The following is a 25980-nucleotide window of genomic DNA, read 5'->3' as shown; positions in this document are numbered from 1 at the left end:
TGTTTACGACAGTTTTAATCGAACTAAAAGTTTATTTTTGTTTCTGTAAAACTAAAATTAGTTTTTATTTAATATTTTGGATTTAATGAAGACTTAAATATAATTATTTTGCATTACGAGTTGAACGTCTTTGTGTATTTTCACTTTAAAATTTCAAAACATAACCTACAATTTTTTGTTTCTATGGTCCCTTTCTTCAAATTGTGTCACATTAAATGTTTTGTACTCTCTAAATCTGAATTAGTCACTTTTTACTAATTTAACTGTGTCAATTCGTTCATTGAATGAACTAGTAACAGTTTTGACTAATTTTTAGTCAACAATATTTAATTGTTAGTTAAAAATGACTAATTATTGGTAGAAATCTATTTGTTAATAGAAAACTACTAATACTCAAAATACTAATCTAAATCTTTCTCATTTTTGTTCTATATATCACACTCTATAAGAAACGGGACCTTAGAGGCAAAAAAAAAAATTTCAAGAGACCGAATTCATTTCAAATCAGACAGGCTTGACTTGGTTGGAGCTGAAAATAATTTTCACCTTCAAAATGTTGTTCTTCAATGAATTTTAGACGACACGTATGAGACATTTTTTTATATCTAGTGTATTTTTTGAGAAAAATGATGTTTTTCTTTTAAAAAATATTAAAAAAATTTTTTCTCTTGTGCCAGAATCGGGCACAAGTTAAATTCTTGTGGGCAATATTCCTCCCTATGAACACAATTCCCAAAAAAATTTTGAGCAAAAAAAAAGGTGGGGTTTTTGAGTAATTTCAAATTAAAATTTTTTAGTAAAATGGCCGCCATTTTGTTATTTTTAAATATTTTTTAAATTTTCCAATGGATTTCGAAAGAAGAATAAAAGTCCTTTCAGACACAAAAGGAAAAAGTGAATTATCTTAATTACTCAAAAAGTTACATCACATTTAAGATTTTTTCTCTTCATTTTAAACAAATCGAAGTTCTCGACTTATATATTTGAACTCCTTATAACTTAAAGAAAAAATTTTTTTCAGCAAAATAAAAAAATACGTGTCGTCTAAAATTCATTGAAGAACAACATTTTGAAGGTGAAAATTATTTTCAGCTCCAACCAAGTCAAGCCTGTCTGATTTGAAATGAATTCGGTCAAGATTATGTTTGTGATTTTTAAATTAAAAATACACAAAGTGGATCAACTCTTAAACCACTCGTACTTATGTCTTCATTAAATCGAAAATATTCAACAGAAACTGATTTTCATTTTATACAATTAAAAATTAACGTTTAATTAAGATAAAACTATCACTAAACATAACCTAAAATTTGTTTGCCTTTAAGGCAAACTTTATTTTCCAGATTTTTGATTTGTACGAACTATCATTTGATACTCTCTAAATCTGAATTAGTAAAAATGTTTACTAATTTGAATTAGTGACTTACTTTTTGCTTCTGAATTAGTAAAATTGAACTAATTCTACAGCAAAAAGTGAGTCACTAATTTAAATTGGTAAACATTTTTACTAATTCAGATTTAGAGAGTAGCAATTTTTAAATTACCGATTTTTGATTTGATCGAAATTGAAAATGATCGAACAAATATCCGACAGAACAGTCGGAATTTTAAAATTAATCAAACACACTTTTCTTGATTATTTCTGATTAGTTAATATTAAAATTCGCGCCAAAACTTTTCTGTCGATTATTTATTCGGTCATTTGCAATTTCGGTCAAATCAAAATTCAGTGATTTTAAAATTGCTATCAAATGACAGTACAAATAAAAATTCTGTCAAATAAAGTTTCGATGAAGTGTGAAAATTCTGCTATTTAAAAATTCGACTAAGTAGAAATGCTATTAAATGAAAATTCTTCTAAATAATATTGTTTTTCTACTATATTTAATCGTATGAAACGTACTAGTTTCTAACCAAATAATACGAAAAATTAATATTGTCCATACTAATTTTTGGGTATTATTTGGTTAAAAACTAATACGTTTCATAGTACAAAAACAGAGATGTCTCCATTAATTTTTGAAATGAAAAATTTTTCAATAAAATACAAATTATATTTTCTCAAATGAATTCCTTTTTTCTTAAAATTAAAAAAAAAAAGAAAAAAATCATGTTTTTTTTCTCTTAATTAAGAATATGTATGTGTGAAAAATCACCATCATCAAGAGTGTAATTTGGAATTATAATATATATATAGAGAAGAGAGAAATTTAAGCAATCACGTCTTGTGCTATCTCGAAAAGTGCTTAACCTCGCAAATGTTCACTCTCGACGAAACGAGGCGTGACCTGAAGAAGCTTGTATGCGAGAGTGCAAAGCTACTTTTCGCGCAGTCGGTGGTTAATTATTAACGCAAGCATCAAGGGATTGGCCTCCGTGTATATAAGTGTTAAAGAGGGTGGATATACATATACACATATATATATAAATACGATGAAAAGCTAACGTGTGGTAAACATTAGCCTCTCAACACTAAAATGTAAATATCCGGTGAATTTGATTAAATCATTTCAACGCTAGACGAAAACACTAATTGACCCTTCTCTCTCTGAGGACACGACACCAAGTGTTATAACAAATTTTATTCTATAAATATAGATATACGCTATTTTATATGAATATACCAAAAAATATTCTAAAAAAAAAAATTTCAAATATATTTAAAAAATACTGAAAAAGAATTTACAAGTAAACTAAATTGGAACTATATTTTCAATGTATATATATATATATATATATATATATATATATATATATATATATATTTCTCTCGTGATTTTTTTCCCTCCTTTAAAAAACAAGGTGAAAATTGACCAACAAGGTACATAAAAAATGTGACTTTTTTTTAAAAAAAATATGTAAAAACTCATTTTTGTGACTTTTTACTGCCGACTCTATTTTTTGTTTTGAACTCTATAGTTTCACTAACAGGGGAAAAATTCTTGTCAAAGTTGAAAAATTTTTTTTCAATTATAATACACACTCGAAACTAAACAAGAAACAAAATGAATTTAAAAAAATAGTTTTATCTAAAGCAACATGAAAAAATAAAATTGCTCTCTAAATTTTGAGTTAAAAATGACTAATATTGTCAGTAAATGTCACTTTTTTAGCAATTAGTGCTAAAAATAATTATTTAGTAAAAATAAATGATTTTACATAATTGAAAATTAAAGTTTAAACTAGATAAAATTATTACTAAACATAAGTAGATATATAGGGAGCGTTCAAAGCACAGATTCCTGTTACCGACATGTTACCGACACTTGAAAAAAAGTGGTTCTGATCCGTGCTAAATGTAAAAAGTCATAAAGGAATATATTTAGCACCACAGTTTTCTTGAAAGTATCAAATTGATACCAAAGTGTATAAAATTAAAACCATTTGTATCAATTTTTTATTTGATACACATTTTGGGTATCGTTTCAATTTGATACTTTTAAATAAATAGTGACTGATTTTATTTTTCTTCACAAAACAGTGCTAAATATTCTTCTCTAATTAATCTTTGTGGCTTTTTACATTTTTAGCACAGATCAGAACCACTTTTTTCTCAAGTGTCGGTAAAATGTCGGTAACAGGAATCTGTACTTAGAACGCTCCCTGTATATCTACTTATGTTTAGTAGTAGTTTTACCTTGATTAATTTTTAATTATGTAAAATCAAAATCAGTTTCTATTGCCCTGGTAGAAGAAAATCGTGGCGCTGCTAGATTACATAAGCGCCACTATGGAGTCTAGCAGTGTTAGCTAGCGCCATGATTTTTTTCTACCAGGGTGAATATTTTCAATTTAATTATGACATAAACATCTGCATTATCATTAATCGGTAAAACAGATTTCTCTGTTTCAATCAAGAATTCCACTAATTCTCAGTATAAAATGTGATTGAATTTCAGTGAAAATATTACTAAACTAATTCAGTTGCAAAATTCCATCTATTTCAGCAGTAAAATCTCACTGATTCAAATTTAAAGAGAAAATATCTGATTCCTTCTTACAAATAGCAATGAGAGACGAATGAAGGCAAAACAATTATTCCAACTCTTGGCGAGGCTTCAAAAAAATAAAAATCAAGTGAAATCTACAAGTTCCATTAAAATTTCAATTAAAACTCTTGGATGGCATTCTCTTCAAAGAAAAAGAGAGAGAAACATATAAATATACGCATGTAGTTACATGACTCGAGATTGAGTTATCATTGCCGCACAACTATCATCATTGAAAGTGCTCAAGTAAATTAGTAAGGATTGTGAAAGATTTCAACTTAAATTGCTCGGTAAGATCTGTAGATGATCTTTTGTACGTGTGAAGTGAGCGTTTTAGAAAACGAGTTCCTTGGCCGCGTGCCTTGAGTACGTGACCCGGAATAAGGCTTCCCGAACATAAGAGGGCAAGAGAGAAGAGCCTTATATACTTGATGACGTCGATATCGATTCCTCCTATATATATACTATAAGGGATGAAAAGACCGGTTTTCGTTCAACCCTCACTTTCCTGATGTAAACGGGCAAAAGAGGGTCGACGCGAATATAGGGGTCGGTCGACGAGGTTGCCGGGGTAAGTTGGCAAGAGAGAGAGAGAGAGACAGGCTCCCTAATTCGAATTTAGGTGTTGGCCGGGTTGGCAAGTGGGCGCAATGCGGTGTCATGCTGCGGGCGTTTGCTATTCCGCCATATCCTCAACTCACCCCACTGTATCCCAGGCACTCTTTACCCCGCACTTCGTCCCACCCCACACACACACACACACATACACATAACCGCCAACTTCTCCAAGGTTTAAACCGGACGCGAATCTCTTTAGGATTCTCGTGATCCCGACGACCCGAACCGCCTATCACTTGATGAGAAAATGCTAAACTGGTAAACGAGTTTGGCAAAGACCTTCAAACTCGAGAAATTGTCGCAACGTTAACATCTGCGTATTATAGAAAAATATATTTTTGAAAAATTTCCCAAAGTTCGGGAGGCATGAATAAAAGTTCTAAAAATCAGTTTGAATTTTTAGAATTTCAATTGATATAATTTTCATTGAACCGAATTATTTTACTTGTATTAGGCAAAATTTTCAATAAATCGATTTTGCTATATTACAGAATTTTTATATAACCGAAAATTAACTGCATCAGAATTTTTATTTAAATCTTCATTTGTCAGATAGTTTGCTCGAATTTTCGTTTATTAAATCTATTTTACCGACCTTCAACATTATTTTTCTAATTTAAACTAATTCTCCGCCTATTAAAAACTGAAAAGTGTCTACGTGTACTTTTTTGGACAATTAAAGAACTTCTCGAATTTCAAAGCTGTAGCTTGTTTTATTGCCCGAAAAAACGATTTTTTGATATTAAGAATTTTCCACTTCTTTTAAGAATATATGAGAGAGCAACCAAAATTTTGTTGGGCCAACAAAAAAATTTTGTTGGTATTTAAGCAACCAAACTCTTTGTTTGAGTCAACCAAAAAATTTGGTTGAGTGTTTTTTGTTGGCTTAAGAATATTATTAAAAATATTGATTTAAGTTTATTTTTATCTTCAAATTAGAATATATTAAGAATATTTTTAAGAATATTTTATTCTCAATATTATAAAATATTTCTTTCGGTGTTTAAAGTTAAGTTAAAAATTGTATTTTATTTTTTGGTAGGGTAAATGTCCCAACTACTGTGATGTACAACCCAAGACCGACTTTAATGATAAAATAATATAGAAGTGTAAATGAAATAATGATTTAATTCATTTTGTTAAATCGCTATTACTGTCTATTGAAATAGAAACGATACTTTAAAATTAAAAAAACAAATATATTATTAAAAATATTAACTTTTTTAAAAATGGCATATGCAGGTATTACTGCAAGTTTGCATGAATTACTGCGCATCGTATGCACCAATTACTGCAACGCTAAAAGTGTTGATTTAGAGGTTAGGTCAACTGAATAGACCACAGTAATAGCAACATGAAAAAAATATACGCATGCCCTAATTACTGTGAAAGGTTCAATTGAAACTTGAATAATTAATTTGATAATAGTCGAAATATGCATCTTTAGTGGATATAATATATCAAATATCATTTGGAATAATTTTTAAAGTCATTTTGAAACAGTTTTATGTTCTCAATTAGTAAATTTTACTAATTTTATAGAAATCGCAGTAATTAGGGCATCAGCAGTAATTGATACACTTACCCTAATTTGTACTATTAGAAATCTCATCTTTTGATAATTCAAACTTTTAAAAATCCTTTCTTTTGTTTATTTTACCGCATTTGAAAATATTCTTTATTAAATTTTTAATGAGCCCATTTTCACCATGTGAATAAATTTAATCTTCTGAGAGTTTAAAGGCATTTTAGATATATTCTACATCTGCGCAGAATGTTTGTAGCTTCTGCGCAGACGCAGAACTGCCTTTAACCTTTCGTAAGATTAAATTTATCCACATGGTGAAAACGGGCTCATATAGAAACCATAAATCGTAGGAATAAAAAAATTAGTTTACTTACAAATTAAACCAATTGGCACATGTATAGGTATCACTCACCTGAAACAAGGAAAAAGACAACTCACTACTAATTTTTTTTCAAATGATATAAATTTTCATTATAAATTATTATTTGACTCAAACATAACATACTTATATAGTTATAAATAAAATTATAAATTACATAAATCTAATATAAATTCAGAATTTATCATTTGGTTTTATTTTAAAATACTTTGTGTCATGTACAAAAGGAATTTTTTATGTAAAAAATTAAGGGACAAAAAAAGAGAAATTATACAAGAAAATTTTTCAAATAATTAGAGTAATAATGTATAAATTTGGTTAAGAATTACTAAAACTTTTAGGGAAACTTCTTTACCTATATAAAAATTGTAAAAAAAATTTCCTAAGAATTTACCCAAGAAAATTTTCTTAAAAATTGTGGTAATAATGCGCATAATTTTGGTAGAATTATCAAAAATTTTTTTGGGGAAACTTCTTTACCTTAAAAAATTGTAAAAGTTTCTAAGAAATTATCTACACTGAAAAAATTTTGGCGCAATAGTTGCCCCGAACGAAAAATTTTAATATTCAATTAACTTCACATTTAATATTTACCATGAGTTTTTATATGAGTGAATCTAACTGAATAAAGAAATTTTTCGTTTAAGATAGCTGCTGTACCAAAATTTATTCAGTGTATATATAACTTTTAGGAAAATTTTTCCAAATAATATTGGGGTAATAATGCTCAAATTTGATAAAGAATTATTAAAACAGTTGGATAAAACTACTTTATCCTATATATAAAAATTGGAAAATTTACACAAAAAATAGTAGGAAAATTTACCAAAATTTTTATACAGTCTATCTACTGCTATTAACCTCTCGAAAGAATTAAATTTATTCACATGCTGTCAAAACGGGTTCAATGTTTATTTTGTATATTTTTAAGATTATGTTCACAATAAATTATAAAACATATTATTATTATAAAAGATTAGTGTTTTAAAATACAATTTTTGCGAACAACTTACGTAGTGGGCAAAAAAAAACATGTTCGTTTTAAACCTTCTAAAACCTGAAATAAAAAAAAAAACAATATTTATCATTGTTTTGTCCCGGATTTTCCGAAAATTTTGAAAATTCAAGTAATTTTGATATTTCCCCGCCTCGGAAGCAATTTTTCTCGTTTAATAATTATTTGTTTCAATACTTTCAATACTAGAAGCATTTTAACAAAAAAACATAAAAATTGCTTCCGAGGCGGGGAAAAGAATATTTATCATCGTTTGTCACGGATTTTTCTAAAATCCCGAAATTTCAAGAAAATTATTATTTCTCCGCCTCGGAAGCTATTTTTCTCGTTTGATAATTATTTATTTTAATGCTAGAAGCCTTTTAACAAAAAAACATAAAAATTGCTTCCAACTCGGGGAAAGCAGTGATTTTGATTTTTTTGTCACGGATTTTCCGAAAATCCCGAAATTTCAAGTAATATGCTATTTCCTCGCCTCGAAAGAAATTTTTCGCATTTGGTAATTATTTATTTCAATGATAGAAGCTTAAAAAAAAAAACAGAAAAATTGCTTCCGAGGCGAGGAAATAGAAATTTTTTTGAAATTTCGGGATTTTCGGAAAATCTGTGAGAAAAAAATTAAAATCACTGTTTACCCCGACTTGGAAGCAATTTTTCTGTTTTTTAAAAGGCTTCTAGCATTTAAAATAAATAATTATCAAACGAGAAAAATTGCTTCCGAGGCGAGGAAATAGCAATTTAGTTGAAATTTTCGGAAAATCCGTGACAAAAAATTCAAAATCACTGCTTTCCCCGACTTGGAAGCAAATTTATGAGCCAAAAGTTTTGAACGTTCAAATGAACAAAATTTTTTTTTCAATCTATAAATTATTAAAAATTATAATGTCAATGTAAAATAAAACAGTAAATTAAACTAATATTAAATTAATAACTTCTTTTTAGATGTTTAAAACAATATTTTGTAATAAAATTCGTATTTAAAGAAGTTACAAAAAAAAATTTTGTTCATTTGAACGTTCAAAACTTTTGGCTCATGCAAATTTTTTTTTTAAAGGCTTCTAGCAATGAAATAAATAATTATCAAACAAGAAAAATTGCTTCCGAGGCGGAGAAATAATAATTTTCTTGAAATTTCAGGATTTTCGAAAAATCCGTGACAAAACAATGATAAATATTGTTTTCCCCACCTCGGAAACAATTTTTCTGTTTTTTAAAATGCTTCTAGCATTGAAACAAATAATTATCAAACGAGAAAAATTGCTCCCGAGTCGAGGAAATATCAAAATTACTTGAAATTTCGAAATTTTCGTAAAATCCGGGACAAAACAATGATAAATATTGTTTTTTTTTATATTTCAGGTTTCAGAGGGTTGAAAATAATCAAATTTCATTGATGGGAATTAGAATCCTTAAATTTTATTTTTTCGTTGAATCAACGTTGGTAACTTCAGTTTCATTGCCAAATAATGTTCTAGTACATTATTTGAACATCTATGTTCTTAAAATGTTTCAGAAAATTATTTAGCAGACATGAAACGTTCTAAAAACGTTTTTAAATAACGAACATGGTTTTTTGCCCACTAGGAATGAAATAAGCTACTGCTTTGAAATTCGAGAAATTGTTTAATTGGGCGAAAAATTAAACGTAATTTTCATTTTTTGAAACAATCACAGAGTTGTTTGTATTTGTATCAGTCAATGTAATATTTATATATATATTAACTACGCTTCTTTGTCCAGGGTATCTACTAAAAATCTGAATTAAAATTCCAGGACTTTTCAGGACAAATTTCTTATTTTTCCAGGACATTAAATTGGATGACTTTAAGGAATAAAAAAAATTTTAGTTTAACTATTGATATCAGAAATTATTAAAAAAATTAATTAATTACTTAAGTAAATTTTCATTTTACTTATTTAATGAATTTTTTTTTTAACTTAATTGACAAAATTAGAAATTTTTGAAAATTTAAAAGCAAAATATAAAAAATTCAAGGACAAAAATTAAAATTCCAGAACTTTCAAGGACATTCCAGGACATTTTTTCAAATTCCATGACATTTCCAGGACTTCCAGGACTAGTAGACACCCTGTTTGTCTCAAGTGAAATTTCACCATACATTAAAATTTCAAATCCATATATATAGTATTTATAAGATATGAAAATCTCGGCATAAATCTTGAATAATTTTCAATGTTTGTATTCCTCAGGCGGGATAAATAGAATGAAAATTTTACTTTAAGATATGACGTTATATACGATTGTTTGTGCGAAAACTGACTCCACCAACACCGCGCGCCTTTGACGACCGGATGCTACCGGGAAAGTTGTCTCCCGAGGGAGAATAATCTCCGGAAAAGGGGCTTACATATACTAGAGAGAGAGAGAGTGAGAGAGAGAAGGATCCAAGGACTTAAGCCAGAAGAGAAGTATATATATGGTGGTATACTCTCCTGGTTTTGCGCACAGTTTCGCCCGCGAGTGCTTGGAATTTACAGTAACGCCAGGTTTGGCATATTAAGCGGTTTAGTTTACACGGCCCTTTTATGATTCTACGGTGTAAACGAGAGCTGCCGGGGCTGAAAGTAAGTCTCCTGGGGGTCACGTACAAAACCGCACCACCAAGCCAAAGTGAGAGAGCGAGAGAGAACCAAACAGAGAAGCAATAAAAGTTTTAAGTACCAAAGAAACAAAAGGATTTCTATACTCATTGCCTCGGCCCTTTTATTATCCCAGTGCCATTTAGATTAAATAACGACACTTTATATGGATAAAACGACAGCAAAAATAAATTAATCCATCATTGTTATTTTGAATTTTTTTTTTTTTTTTTTTTTATAATCAATTTCATTATCGTTCGGGACAAAAATTCAATTTAATTTCTCATTTAGCTCAATTTCTACGCACTGAAAAAATAAATTTATTTGATTCAAATAATCGCTTACTTGACTATTATTAAATAAATGTGACGCACTCTGAAGAAAGGGACATTAGAAGCAAACGAATTATATAGGTTATGTTTACAATAATTTTATCTTGATTAAAAGTTTCTTTTCACTTATTGTAAAATTCAACTTAGTTTTTATTAAATATTTTTGATATAATGAAGACTTAAATATCAATTATTTCTATTAAGAGTTAATCCTCTTTATGTATTATGTTTAAAAACATAACCTATAATTTTTTTGCTTCTAATGTCCCTTTCTTCAGAGCGCGTCACGAATACATTTTATTTACTTGAACTAAATAATTTTTATTTGAACCAATAATTTCTGTATTTCAAACAAATACCATTTAATTGATTCAAATAACAAATTATTTGGTTCAAGTAAATATTTATTTGATAATAATCAAGTAAACGATTATTAATTTTTTTTTTCCCATTAAGCACGATTTTTATTTATTTTTATGAAACTGACACCAAGTTATCAGCCCCGAGGTTAATTTTGAAAAAATTATGTTAGCAATAACATAAATAAAGTTAAAAGAGTTAATTTTTTTTTAACTTTATTTTTGTTATTGCTAACATAAATTTTTTCAAAATTAACCTCGGGGCTGATAACTAGGTGCCACAGTTTCATTTTATTTTTAGTAATTATCCAGTTAAAATTTAAGAAACAAATTAAAATTTTTATTTCTGGTTACCATTTAACAGTATTTTTAATTAGATAAAAAAATTAATAAATAATAAATAAATAAAACACAAAGCTGAAGTACACAACGTTTAAGGTAAACGATTTTTAAAAAATAATTTTTTGCCTAAAAATTTCTTTTTTTATAATTTGTTGATTAATGAAAACTATTTACAAGAAATATTTTTAAGAGAAAAAATTATAGAATTTTTCATTTTTAAAAATTATTTCTTTAAAAATCGTTTATTATAAACGTTGCGTACTTCAGCTTCGTAATAAAATTAGGTAGAAAAAATATTTTAGACAAATTCGTGTGCATTTCACGGATTGCTTTTTTTAAATTTACATATATATATAATTTCAGAAAATAATGCAGACTAATGGTGCAGTTAATTAAATTATTGGAAAATAAATTTAACATTTTTGTTTTTAATTATACTGACAGGATATATTAAATAACCTATATTAAAGTGAACGTTTATAATTTTCTAATTTAATCTGGTGTCGACATATATAAAATATGTTCTCAAATAAATCATTTTCACAGAATTTTATTTTTAACAAATGAAAATTTGATTAAAAAAGCAAATAAAATTCATTAACGAAAAATCTTAAATTTTATTTATTAAATAAACCAGTTCATTTTTTTTTTTTTTTTTTTTGAAAGATTAATAATAAATCACACAATTTCCATTTATTACGTTTTTTTTTGCGAATAGCTAATATAAGCGTCAATGCTTTTAAAAATTCAGATTAAAATCCAAAAGTGTGAAATCCAATTTAACAGAAAATCAAAGTTAAATTATTTGAAAAAGTGTTTATAATCCAATAAAAAAAAAAAAAAAACGATAAATAATTCATCGAGAAAAATTTTTTATTTCTCTATAAAAATAAAAACAAAAAAAAAATTGAAGAACAGAATAACAAAACAAAGAAATCAATTTCTTTGATTCAATTTTTCTCTGTTTCAAAGAAAGTTTATTTGTTTCAAACAAATTATCTTTGATTAAAAAAAAAAAAATAATCTTCGTTTTAAAGAAATTTGTTATTTAATTCAAATAAATGTTTATTTGACCCTATAATATCAATGTTAGAATTTCTTCGATTTAATGCACAAATTTATTTCATTCAAAGAACACTTTTTTTGAATCAAAGAAACTATTCTTTAAAACTAAGAAGCTTTTTTTGTTTCAAAGAAAATTTTATTTTAAATGAAAGAAAACAAGTCAAAGAAACTGGTTTATCTTTAAATCAAAGAAACCTTTTCTCACAGCCTACTAGTCTATATTTATTTGGCGTAAATAAATATTTTTATTTAAATCAAATAAAAAATTTTTTAAATCAAATAAAAATTTATTTGAATCTAAAAAATATTTATTAGGCTGTGAGACAAATATATATCATTTCTCTGGATGTAAAATTCTAAAAAATTCATATCTCGTAAACGGCTTGCTAAAAAAAAAATTTGAAAAAAATTCATAAAATCTAGTCTCAATTAGTATAATAAAAGAAAAAAAAAAGTTTCAAAAAAAAAAAAATCGAAGATATAAATGCTAAATGGTATCTGAATTGGCGTGGAATTCCTCATATATATATATATATACAAAATTCTTTTTTCCCCTCGAACGGAGCTTTTGATTAAAAATTCATCAGACAAACAGTCGAGTTTCTCACTCCAATTTTCCCATATAAATGCATATCATGTGGAGTTTCACACGAAAAGCATACAGCAGCTTCGCTGAAACTCCCGCACTGACGTCAAAATGACGTTTTCTCGGTACGGTAAATCATAGTAAAGGTATACGCCACACGTGTCAGATTTCAGAGAGAGACTTTACGCTATGCATGTCGATGAAGCTCGCTGCGGGAGTATAAAATAAAAATGAGAGAAAAAGAAAGTAAAAAAAAAAAATAAAGAAAAAGAAAAAAAAAAAGAAAAGAACCAAGGAGTTGCATGATCGCAAGTTTTACTCGGTATATATCGATATAAATCTAGCCTCGAGGGGTAAAACTTTTCGCGTCACGAAAGCCGTTAAACTTTTCGCGAGTCAAATTTCTCGAGTCATAAAGCCAAATGCAAATAAGGATTCACGTTGTGTTTGCATCACCCCCCGCATATAACGAGACAAGAACCAAAAAGCTCAAGCAAACTACTATATATATATATATGTGTGTGTGTGCCAAAAATGTATTAATTTCATAAAACTTTTTCGACAAATTTTTCTGTGCTAAATATTCATTTGTATAAAAAAAAGAAAAAAAATAGGTATAATCTTTGAAAACAAAGAAAATAGGTTCTTTGATATTTTCTACAAAAATACATTTTTCAGCATAATAATAATAATAATAATTATAATAATAATAATAATAATTTTTCGAATTAAAATATCTTTGAGACGCATGAATAAGTTCTAAAAATCAAGTAAGAATTTTCATTTCATAGAAATTCATTAGATATAATTTTCATTGAACTAAATTTTATTTGTTCGAATTATTATTTTGCAGAATTTTCATTAAAGTGATTTTCTACATTATAAAATCTTTATATAACCGAAAATTTATATTATAGATTACTTTACAGTAAATGACATCCTTTGAAGACGAAAAAATACAAATTTAGGGAAAAAAAAGTAACATTTTTATGGAATGACCCCAAAAAAATTCAAAAAACGGTTATAACTTCAAAAGGAATTAATGTATCCTTAAGAAACTTAGTAATTATGTTCTTTGCGATAAATGACATTATTTTATTGGAAAATTCATACAAATTTAGGAAAACAAAAGTAAAATTTTTAAGGGAATGACCCCCAAAAAAATCCAAAAAACAGTTACAACTTCCAAACAAATTATCAGATTGCCATGAAATTTGGTAATTACGTTCCTAGCAATGAATAACATCCTTTGAAGACGAAAAAATACAAATTTAGGGAAAAAAAAGTAAAATTTTTATGGAATGACCCCAAAAAAACAGTTATAACTTCCAAACAAATTATCAGATCGTCATGAAATTTAGTAATTATGTTCCTAGCAATTAATAACATCCTTTAAGAACAAAAAAAATAAAAATTTAGTGAAGAAAACCCAAAATTATTATGGAATGACTCCAAAAAAAACCAAAAAACAGTTATAACTTCCAAACAAATTATCGGATTGTCATGAATCTTGGTAATTATGTTCTTTGCAATGAATTACATCCTTTAAAGGCGAAAAAGAAATACAAATTTAGAAAAAAACGCGCATAATTATTACGGAATGTCCAAAAAGAGAACCAAAAACAAAATTTTTATTCAAATTTTCATTGAACATAATAGCCATTTTAATGAAATTCATAAATAATAAAAATTCATTAAAATGGCTATTATGTAAAATGAAAATTCGAGCAAATAAAAATTTGTTTTTTGAATTTCTTTGGGAACATTTCATAAAAATTATTTATTTATTTATTTATTTGTACAAAGGTAAACCCGCAGTCCAATTGGACCATTTGAGGGAAACTAAATTATGTGCTGTTTTCCTAAATTTGTATTTTTTCGCCTATAAATGATGTAATTCATTGCAGAAAACATAATTACCAAGTTTCATGACGATCCATTAATTTCTTTTGAAGTTATAACCGTTTTTTGGATTTTTTTGGGGGTCATTCCATAAAAATTTTATTTTTTTTCCCCTAAATTTGTATGAATTTGCAATAAAATAATGTCATTTATCGCAAAGAATATAATTACCAAGTTTCATGACAATCCGGTAATTTGTTTGGAAGTTATAATTGTTTTTTGGATTTTTTTTTTGGTAATTCCATAAGAATTATGCCCTTTTTTTCCTAAATTTGTATTTTTGCCTTATTAAAGGATGTTATTCATTGTAATGTAATCTATGATATGAATTTTCGGTTATATAAAAATTCTGTAATATAAAAAATCGGTTTAATGTAAATTCTGTCAAAAAGTAATTCGAGCAAATGAAAATTCATTTGAAAAAAAAAAATTCTATGCAATGAAATTCTACCTAATAAAAATTTATTAAAATGACGATTATGTTAAATGAAAATTCTAATAAATAAAAATTCTGTGAATCCAATTTTCGGTTAGATAAAAATTCTGTAATATAGAAATTCAGTTTAATGAAAATTCTGCGCAAAATAATAATTCCAACAAACAAAATTCGGCTTAATGGAAATTATATATCTAATGAAATTCTATTAAATAAAAATTCTAACTGATTTTCAAAACGTTTTTTTTTACTACGTATTTAAATTATTAAAGAACAATCAAACAAATTTCACATATAATATTATTTTATATCTGTTATAATGACATAGAAAAACACGTTTCGAAAGTATTCGGTTTCTGAAGACGTTAAATTTAATAAAAAAAACATATCTTCCATAATTTTTATCAAAGAAAGAAATAAAAAAAATACATATTTTCTTATTTTTCATAAAAATTTCGAAAAAATTATTCCAGGCAAAAAAAAAATCTTTGAATAAAAATCTCACATGGAATGACCCATAAAAAAAAAAAAAATTCTACAAAATATTGAATCAAATTTATCAATGAAAATTCTACTGAATGAGATTTGGGGTTCAATGTATAAATTCATATACGTATAGACTAAGGATTTTTTTTAAGGGAATATTTCTTTTATATAAGTTATAATCGAGAAAGCAAAACTTGATTTTATTTAACATTCTCTTCATTTATACGAGCAATTTCGACTGTTGCGACTTTCTACAGTGAACAAACTGACATGAGAGTGTGATTTACTCACGTAAACGATATTATGCACGAGAGTGTGTAAAAGATGTATAGTAGCGAATAAATAACATGTTTCGAATGGCAATCGTTGGGATTGAAATGCGCACATCGTATATATATTGAAAATCTCTCCAATAAAGTTATAGATAATCGCATGTACAACGAAAATATTGCTCATTTGCTAATTAATTTTTCATTGTTTATCAATTAATAATAATAATAATAATAATAATAATAATATAAAATTTATTCGTCTTTCAAAAGTATTTCTTAATATTTTACAATTAAAAAATTTTCAAAAATTCAAATATCTTAAGTTCTAATTTTCAAAAGTATAAATATTCGATTATAAACGCTTTGGACATTTGAATATTCAAAATAAATGTTTTCAAAATAATAATTTTTTTTAGATATTCAAAATTGTAAAAATTTATTTAGCCTTGTAAAAAAATTCAAACAAGTTAGAAATATTGTAAATTTAAAAAAAAAAATTATTTCCCACATTTAGCACAAAACAAATCACGGTGCGCCAGAAGGTGTTTTAAATAAAAATGAATTGGCACTTAAAAATTCTTTTTGATTATGGTTCTAAGATGAAAAGAAAACTTTTCTCAATAGGTTTTAAAATCAGCTTACGTGCCCAATTTAAAACAAATTGAGTTTTAAATATTTAAAAATAGTATTTTATGAGGAACCAGAATTTATTTAATGTATACTTATATGCGTATAGATAATAGATGTATTAGATTTGGGTTCATATAAATTTATTAACAATGAAGTTATTTTCTTGTTTCGTTTTTATATTTATGCATTAAGAGTGTCGAACGGTATCTGAAATTCTTTGGCAAGAAGAGAGCTTTAATTATCGCTCTGAACGTGAAATAGTATTGATTTTAAAATACTTTTTTCTCGAAACACGAACACTTTTAACAAAATCAGCCAAAATCCTCATCTTATAAATTTCCTAAATCCAAAAGACTGTGCGAATCCATAGAAAAACATGGTTGCAAAACAAAAAGTAGAAAAGTAATCTAATAACAGCTTCGACTTTGTGCGCCCTGCATGCTGCTGCCATCTGACGGCGGCAGGAGGTAATGAACCTGTCATTATATTACTTTTCGTTTTGCAATCGTGTTTTTGTATGGATTCGTATAATCATTAGGATTTAGAAAATTTATATAAGATAAGGATCTCTAGCTGCTTGTGTAAAAAGTGTCCGTCTTTCGAGAAGAAAGTATTTTAAAATCAATGTTTATCATTTTCACGTTTAGTGCCGTTTTTATAGAGCGATAATTAAAGGTCTCTTCTTGCCAAAAAATTTCAGAGACCATTCGACTCTCATAAATAAATTTTGTCACTCTTAAAATCGTTCTTTTAACATTGTAATTTAATTTTTTAAAATTGGACACAAACACTACAGCAATATAATTATTTATATGTAAAATTGAAAATAAGTAATTTTCTTATCATTTATTACAGTATTTATTAGATTAAATAAATTCTGATTCCCCATAAAACACTGTTTTTATATAAAAACTCAATTTTATTTAAATCAGGCACGTAAATTGATTTTAAAAACTATTGAGAAATGTTTGTTATTCATCTAAGAATCATAATCAAAAAGAATTTTTAAGTGCCAATTCATTTTTATTTAAACCACCTTCTGTCGCACCGTGAAATAATTACCGAATTTCTTCTTATCATTTTTATCTAAAATTTCGTTTCTCCATAAGATTTTCCGTTAATCAGAGATTAAACTCAGTATCCGGTTTTTTTTTAGTGGCGTGTCGCGTCATCGTGTGAATTTAACTTTTCCCCGCGAGTAATAGGAGAATCGAGAGTCAGTGCCAATTTCATTTTACGTCCCATTTTATCATCGTTTCGACGCCTCGTCAGACGCCTTGAGGCTCTTGCTGTAATTTGGGGTCGAGTTCTTGTCCCGGTTATGGATAGTTAACGGGTGCGCCTTAACCAATTTTGTTTTATTACTCCCCCCTCCCCTCCCCTCAACCCTCCTCTCGATAAATCTAGTAACTGAGAAAAGAATTATAATAAATATGAAAATAAAAAAAACTGTATACAAAATTTTTCCAAAAACTCGAAACTTTTATTGAAATGCCTCTTAATAAAATTCACTCAATAAAATTATTTCAATCGACCGAATTTGGTTTATTTGAAAAGTTTTTATTTTTACAATTATTGGAAACAAATTGAAAAATTGAAAATAAATTCAAAAAAATTTTTGATTATTTGAACCAAACTTTTTATTAAAAAAAAATTCTAATTTAACCAAATTTTAATTTAACATTATTCTCATATTCAATCGAATTTTAGATGATTCGAATTTTTAAATGTTAAAATTTTCAATTGACCGAATCTTAATTCGTCCGAATTTTTTATTATTTTAATTGACTTTTTAAAGCCGAGTTTTCATTTTTTCAAAAATTGCAAATATCCAAGACATACATAAACTACAAAAAAAAAAATATTTCGACGCGATTTTTAAAAATCGACCAATCACTATTTTCTTGATACACTGAAAAAAAATTTATTTGATTCAAATACTCGATTACTTGACTTTATCAAATAATCATTTATTGAAAATAATAATAATAATAATAATAATAATAATAATCTAAAATAAACATTTATTATTTATTTATTTCTTGTATCAAATAATTATTATTTGAGTCAATGAAATAGTATTTGTTTTAAATATAGAAATTATTGGTTCAAATACAATTTATTTAATTGAAATAAAAATTATTTGGTTCATGTAAATATTTATTTGATAATAGTCAAGAAATCGAGTAATATATGAATAAAATAATTTTTTTTTTCAGTTGTAATTTTTGATTTGTCAAATTTTAAAAATAACGCCAAAATCTCTTTGTAGGTTATGTTTAAAAAATTTATTAAGGGAGGTTCAACCTATTAACATAACCTCAAACTAAAAAGTAATTTTTAAAAGATCTAAAAATATATTTAAAATTTATTACACCCAAATTCGACAGATCCAATTGTACAATTTTGGAAAAAAAAAATTATTTTGAGTTAAAATATGTTGTAAAATAATAATTAATAAAAATTTTTTCTTAAAAGTTAGTGAACAATTGTAATTTTTATGCTCTTTGGAAGATTTTCTACAATTCTGTTTATTGAATTTTATTTAAAATACTTTGTTCAAAAGTTAATAAACAAATAAAATTTTTATTTTTTATATTTTTTAAACAAACCATTATTTAACAAAATCACAAAATCAGAATTGTAGAGAATCTTCTAAAGAGAAAAATGAGCAATTGTTTATAAAAATTGGATAAAAATTATAATTCTTCACTAAATTTTAAGAAAAAATACAAAATATTTATTAATTATTATTTAACAACAAATTTTAATTCAAAATAATTATTTTTCAAAATTGTACAATTAGATTTGCCGAATTTGAGTGTAATAAATTTTAAATATATTTTTAGTTCTGTTAAAAACTACTTTTTAGTTTGAGGTTATGTTAATGGGTTAAACCTCATTAAATGAGAAATCTATAAAATAAAAATTCGATTAAATTCATATTTTTTTAAATAAAAAGTTATATAGAGAGAAATTCTGTAAAATAAAAATTCGGCACATAAAAATTTTGTAACGTAAAAATTCGTTAAAAAAAAATAATAATAATAAATTAATATTATTAAAAAAAAATATTTATAATTTTATTTTTTTTAAAAAAAGAGTGAATTATTGATTACCATTAATTTTCGCAATTACTTATTTTGTTCCCATTTCCAAAAAATCTTTTCTCATGTCCCTGTCTTTCTAATATATTCCTTGTTTCGTTGCCAAGATGGCAGAGAGATGGGTGATATAAAGAGGCGGGCAAATTCCTTTACAAATTGCGCGAATAACTTGAGCAACCCCTCAGTTAATTAAACTAGGGTTTACATTTCATTACTACTGCCTTAAAAAAAAAAAAAAGAAAAAAAGCAACTCCAATCGTGAGAGGAAAAAAAATTAAATTGGGAAATAAACATTAAAATGGGGAAAATTTAATTTCACGAACTGATTTTCAGAAAAAAAAAAAATCACCGCGAAAAAAATGCTACACAAAGTAAACAATTTCCAATTAAAAAATTTTCAGACCATTAAAAATTATTTAACAATTCCTAAATTATTAATTAGATTTAATTTTATAAATTTATAATATTTTAATATTTTCTATTTTGTATGTTTTATATTCGTAAAATTGAAAAAAGAAAGTTGCACACGTTAAACGCTAGTATTAAAAAAAATATATATTTAAAGAGCATCAATATGTTTTCTTGTATAAAAAAAAAAATTCCAAAATATAGAAAGTTCCTCTTCGCATCGACTTATTGTTTAATTGAAAATCCCTTACGCAAGTGAAATTCTTTATTGCAAAAAAAAGAAATGAAAAAAAAAAAAAAAAATACACGAAAACATCTCAAGTATTTCGTCGATCGTTTTCTAAAGATTCTGAAGGGGGAAAGATTCTTTCATGACAAACATGCGCATGTAAGGAAATGAGATTCCTTTGTGGAGTATATGGAGTTTAGGCATGTTAATTCATCGACCAGAAGCAATGAAAAGGAATTGCTGGCACTGTTAAGAGAAATCGCAAACCGTGGTGAAGCGAGTGAATTAATTATGAGGAGAATGCTGAACATGCGAAGCTCGCTTATCTATATATCTATATAATATTATATACTCACATGTACATAAATATACACATATTCCGTTTGTCACGATAATATAAGCGCATGCAAGAGTCGCAATAGTTATGAAACAACTTGTATCCATTTCAATTTCGTTAAATTGGAACAAACGTCCTTCAACAAAGTTGCAAAAAAAAAAAAAAAAAAACACGAGAATATTTATTTTATTTGCTTGTTTGTTTGTTTTTTTTTTTTTTTAATTCTGTAACCTGAAACAATTTGTTTAACGTTGAAAAAAATATTTTTTACGTCACATAATTAAAAAAAAAAATAATTATTAATTCAGGCCTCAGATCGACTTTAAGGCACAAAAAAAGTCGTTTTTGTCGATTTATATTTCAAAAAAGTCGATTTTTTTTATTTTAACAAAATTTCATTGGTTAATAAATATTTTACTTTAAATAACTAATGTTATTAGATATTAAATTCATTTTTGTCAAATCTGTAATGAGATTAATTCTATAAAAATATTATAAAAAAAAATTTATTTCAAATATTTCAGAATCGAATTAATTGTAAGAGAAATTTTCAAAATTTTATTTAGGTAGGACAAATTTCTAAAAAAAATTTTTAAAGTTTCATTTTTATAATTTTTTCAAATCTGATTTAGACAAATTTATTCGAATTTAAAATTTTGTCATAGTTTTTTGATTTTGGTGGTCAAAAAAATTTCCGGCAATACTTAATCAAGTTTTACAGATTTTTAAATAATTTTTTTTTCTTTTTTTAACTAATAATTTTGGAAGAGTTAAAGTAGGAAATTTTTTTTTAAATATAATTGAATTTCAAAAGATTTTGTTAATTTTCAGACACAATAATTAAATTTTACAGAACTAAAAATAATTTAATAATAATTTTAGATATAATTTTTTAAAAGTAATTGAATTTTCAAAGATTTACAATTTATATTTTTGAAATTAATTTAACTTCAAGTGATTTTTAATTAAAAATTTTTCATGTTTTCTGTTAATAAAAAATTTATTTTATAAATTGTAGACAAAAATAAAATAATTTGAAAATTTTTTAAGCAAAAAATGGTTTCAGATAGTTGAATTTTAAAAAAATATTATAAAAATCATTGAAAATAATTGAAATTTTTGCAAATAATTAAATTTCAAGTGATTTTGAATTTAAAATTTTTGGTAATTTTATTTGGTTAAAAATTTGTTAAATAATTGAAATAAAGAAGATCTGAAGAAAATCTGCATTGAATACTAAAAAAACGTATTTTGTTTAAAAATTTATAAAAAAAAATGTAAAAAAAAGTCGAAATGTTGCACTTTATTAAAGTAAGTCAAAAAAAATCGTATTTTTGAAAAATAGCCTTAAAAGTTATATAATCCGAGGCCTGTATTTTATGTTTTGATTATTATTATTATTATTATTATTATTATTATTATTATTATTATTATTATTATTATTATTATTATTATTATTATTATTATTGGTTAATTTCTATTTTTTAGTTTTGAATCCAAACTCTATATTTCTTCAACGTATGAATTTAATCATTTAACAATGTATTCTCGACATTTTATTTATGCAACCTTTAATTTTCGGTAAAATTTTATTTTTATTTATTTATCTCATTATTTTGTATTTTTTTTTTTTATTATTATTTGTTAGGTATTTACATTTAAAAAATTTGTTTTGATAGAATCCCTCAAGTATAAATCATTTAAGTTTCGAAACTTTGAAGTAAATTAATGAAAACTATTTGTCCAAAATTTTTCGTTTATTTTCACCTCCTTTTTAAACAAATTTTCATTTAACAGACTTTTTTTTATTTAATAAAATTGAATTTTAATAAAATTCCATTTGGCAAGGAATTATTGATATTTAAATTAATTTTGATCCAAAAAATATAAAAATAATAAATAGAAAAAAATTAGAAAAAAAATTTTAATTTCAATTTTTTTCAATACTTAATAAGAATTAAATACTTTTCCTATATTATAATAAAAAATAACCTTTGAAATGTAACAAAATAACTGTTTCCGTAAAAAAAAAAGAATCTCTTTTTGTCTCTTTTTATTTCGATCTCAGGTTTCCATTTTAGATTTAAAAAGTTATCTCAACGAATTTTATATATCTAACGCACATACTTTTCTCGTGATGTACTTTTCAAATTAAAAGAGTCCTCCCTCCATCGTAGAATTGTCGAGAAACAAGAAGCTAAGAAATATATTAGTCACATCTAAGTTTTTCCATAAAATGAAACTTAATAATAGTAAAGATTGCGACAAGGAAACACGAAAAGAAAAAAAAACGCAAAGAAGAAGAAGAAGAAGAAAAAGATTCGATAAGAACTTGACGGTAATTCTTTTTCGAGAAAGGAATTCTAATAAAGGAAAAGAAGTTGGCTTATAAAAATTTGAAAGATTACACGCGGCAATATATCGAGTCAACTATATAATACCATCGAAGGGATAAATTTAATAATATTCAAAAAGGATGAAAGGGGAGAGAAAATTCTTTCCGAAATTCGATCGATACTGAAATATCAAACGTCTCGGAAATTGAAGGGATGCTTCCTTTGGATATATATGTATATATGGATATTCAAACTCCCTTTTTAAAAGAGATACAGAATCACGACTACAGGAAGAGAGACTAGAGAGCAAAAGGGGTGCTGAGGAAAAGAGGATGAAAGTGGATGAGCCGTAGAGTGGAACTCTTAAAAATCCCGACAGACAAAAGGATATATAGTGTAGTGATAGTCGAGAATCGTTCAAGAGGTTCGAGTAAAAGAAGCCTTTTTTGCTTGTTTCTCTCTTTTTTTTTAAAAAAAAAAAAAAAAAAAACCTCAATCCTCTCGATATTTCCGTTACACTTTTTATTTATACGCTTTTTCTTGTTTTCGCGCGGCTTCATTGCCCTTTTCGAGTTGGTTTCAAGAGGCACAAAAGAAAAAGAAAAAACAATTTCATTTATAAAATTTAAGATTCGCCAGGGGAAAATCGTCAAAATGCAAACAAAAATAATTTACAAATTTTCCCGCATTAAGTTAATTTATACTCAATATCTTAAGATAACATTTTATTTTTTTTCTTTCGCAATATTCGATTTATGTAATTTTCAAATTCGCTGAGAGAATTATTAAATAAGTATTTATTTCTCTTCATAAAAACAAAATTTTATTTTCAAGATTAGAGATTATTTAGCGACAAAAAGTCAAAAAAAAAAAAAAAAAATCAGAAAATAAAATATTGTTTAAAAAATTCGAATATTTCCGAATAGATGGTAAATAAAAAAAAATCCATTTTTTCATTATAAATAAAATAGAACCGTATTATCTCCTTTTAAATGACGAAATCTTGTGTATTATGAAAAAAATAGGTAAATAAATTATTTAAAAATTTTAATTAAAAAATAAAATCACTTACCTTGATCTTTTTCTGGAATCTTTACGGGCGGCTTCTTCTCTGGGGCTTTCGGCGAACAATTTTTCCTCACTGGCTTCACGGTTAAAGTCGATGGTACCTAAAAAAAATTTACTTTATTAAGTATATATAACTTTAAACAATATATTATTATTATTATTATTATTATTATTATTATTATTATTATTATAATTATTATTATTATTATTATTATTATTATTACATAAATATAATATAATAATAATATATTTATAAAAATATTAATCAGTATAGATAATATATTTCAAAACAAAAAATAATCTTTTTGAAAAGAATTAATTTGTTGTCTTATTTCGAAAAATAAATAAACAAAAATAATTCTAGTCTAACTGAACTCAAATCATTTAATAGAATGTTTAATAATATCTAACAGAATTTTATATTTAGCAAAGTTTTTATTTAACCAAAGTTTCATTTAATTTTGATTTAAATTAAATTTTTTATATGAATTCAACTCTTATTTAAATTAATTTCCATTTAATATAAATTCTTTCAGAAGAAATTTTGATTTACCAATTTTTTGCAGTCTGATTTAAGCAATTTATTCGAATTTAAATTTTGGCATATTTTTTAATTTTAATAGTCATAACATTTTCGGACAATAATTATATTTTACAGATTTTCAAATACAATTTTTTCTAAATATAATGGAATAGCAAAAGATTTTAAATTTGAAATCAATTTTTTACAAATTTAAAGTGCTGTAGGTTTTTTTTTAAAATTCTAACAATTCAATTTCAGAATTTTTATTTTTATTTTATTTATTTATTATTTTTTTTATTGAATATTTAAAGAAATATGAAAATTATTAAAAATAATTGAACTTTGGAAGAGTTACAGTTGCAATTTTTCGAAATAATTGAATATTAAAAGATTTTATTAAATTTCAGAGAATAATTAAATTTTACAAAATTGAAAATAATTCATTAAATAATTATAGATAACAATTTTTTTAAAAATAATTGAATTTCCCAAGACTTGCAATTTAAGTTTTTGAAAAAAATTGAACTTTAAATGATTTTTGATTGAAATTTTTGTTGATTTCTGTTGTTGAAGAATTTATTAGAAATTACAGAAAAAAATTGAATTTCAAAAGTTTTGAATTGAAAAATTCTTTCAAATAATTCAATTTTTAAAGAACATTATAAAAATCATGAAAAATAATTAAATTTCCGAAGAACTGAATAATGAATAATTAAATGAATATTGAATAATTGAAATACCGAAGTTGAAATTATTAAATTTCCGAAAGTTTTAGATGAAAAATTTTAGAATTAAATTTTAGAAAGTTTGAAATTGAAATTTTTGAAAATAATTGAATTTCAAGTGATTTTGAATTAAAATTTTCGGTAATTTTATTTGCTGATTTTCTTTTTATATTTTAAACAATTATTGAATTTAATAAAATTTTTAATTGATAAATACTTTAAAATAATTTAATTTATGAATAATTTCATTTAAATTATTGAAAGTAATTAATTTAGAAAAGAAATTTTGTTAAAAATTTGCCAAATAATTGAATCAGTTTGTGCAAAAACAGTACAAGTTTATAAATGTAAGCAATTTATTCGAATTAAAAATTTTGTCATAGTTTTTTGGTTTTGGTGGTCAAAAAAATTTCAGGCAATACTTAATCAAGTTTTACAGATATTTCAATAAAATTTTTTTTCTAAATAATAATTTTGGAAGAGTTTAAGTTGAAATTTTTAGAAATAATTGAATTTCAAAAGATTTTGTTAATTTTCAGACACAATAATTAAATTTTAAATTACTAAAAATAATTTATCAAATAATTTTAGATAACATTTTTTAAAAGTAATTGAATTTTCAAAGATTTACAATTTAGATTTTTGAAATTAATTGAACTTCAAGTGATTTTTAATTAAAAATTTTTGACGATATCACTAAAAAAATT

At 25.0% G+C, this 25980-nt stretch overlaps 2 protein-coding genes across 3 annotated transcripts in view; both read right to left on the bottom strand.

Moving 5' to 3' along the window:
* The window catches only part of LOC127290329 (histone H2A-like), a 365622-nt gene that overhangs the window by 155749 nt on the left and 183893 nt on the right, over window positions 1-25980 (bottom strand). The gene's annotated exons all lie outside the window — the stretch shown is intronic.
* Window positions 1-25980, bottom strand: part of LOC127290316 (uncharacterized) — a 192838-nt gene that overhangs the window by 149988 nt on the left and 16870 nt on the right. For both annotated transcript variants that reach the window (XM_051318808.1, XM_051318809.1), the window contains exon 8: window positions 24030-24126. In XM_051318808.1, coding sequence (XP_051174765.1) covers window positions 24030-24126 — 97 coding nt within the window. The remainder of the gene's footprint in view (window positions 1-24029; window positions 24127-25980) is intronic.

This window comes from Leptopilina boulardi, unplaced genomic scaffold, assembly GCF_019393585.1.
Source record: "Leptopilina boulardi isolate dan_hultmark-lab unplaced genomic scaffold, ZJU_Lbou_2.1 LbouV2_59, whole genome shotgun sequence".
Taxonomy (NCBI): domain Eukaryota; kingdom Metazoa; phylum Arthropoda; class Insecta; order Hymenoptera; family Figitidae; genus Leptopilina; species Leptopilina boulardi.
Note: the sequence above shows the minus strand (reverse complement) of the source record. Positions and strands in the feature narration are given on the sequence as shown.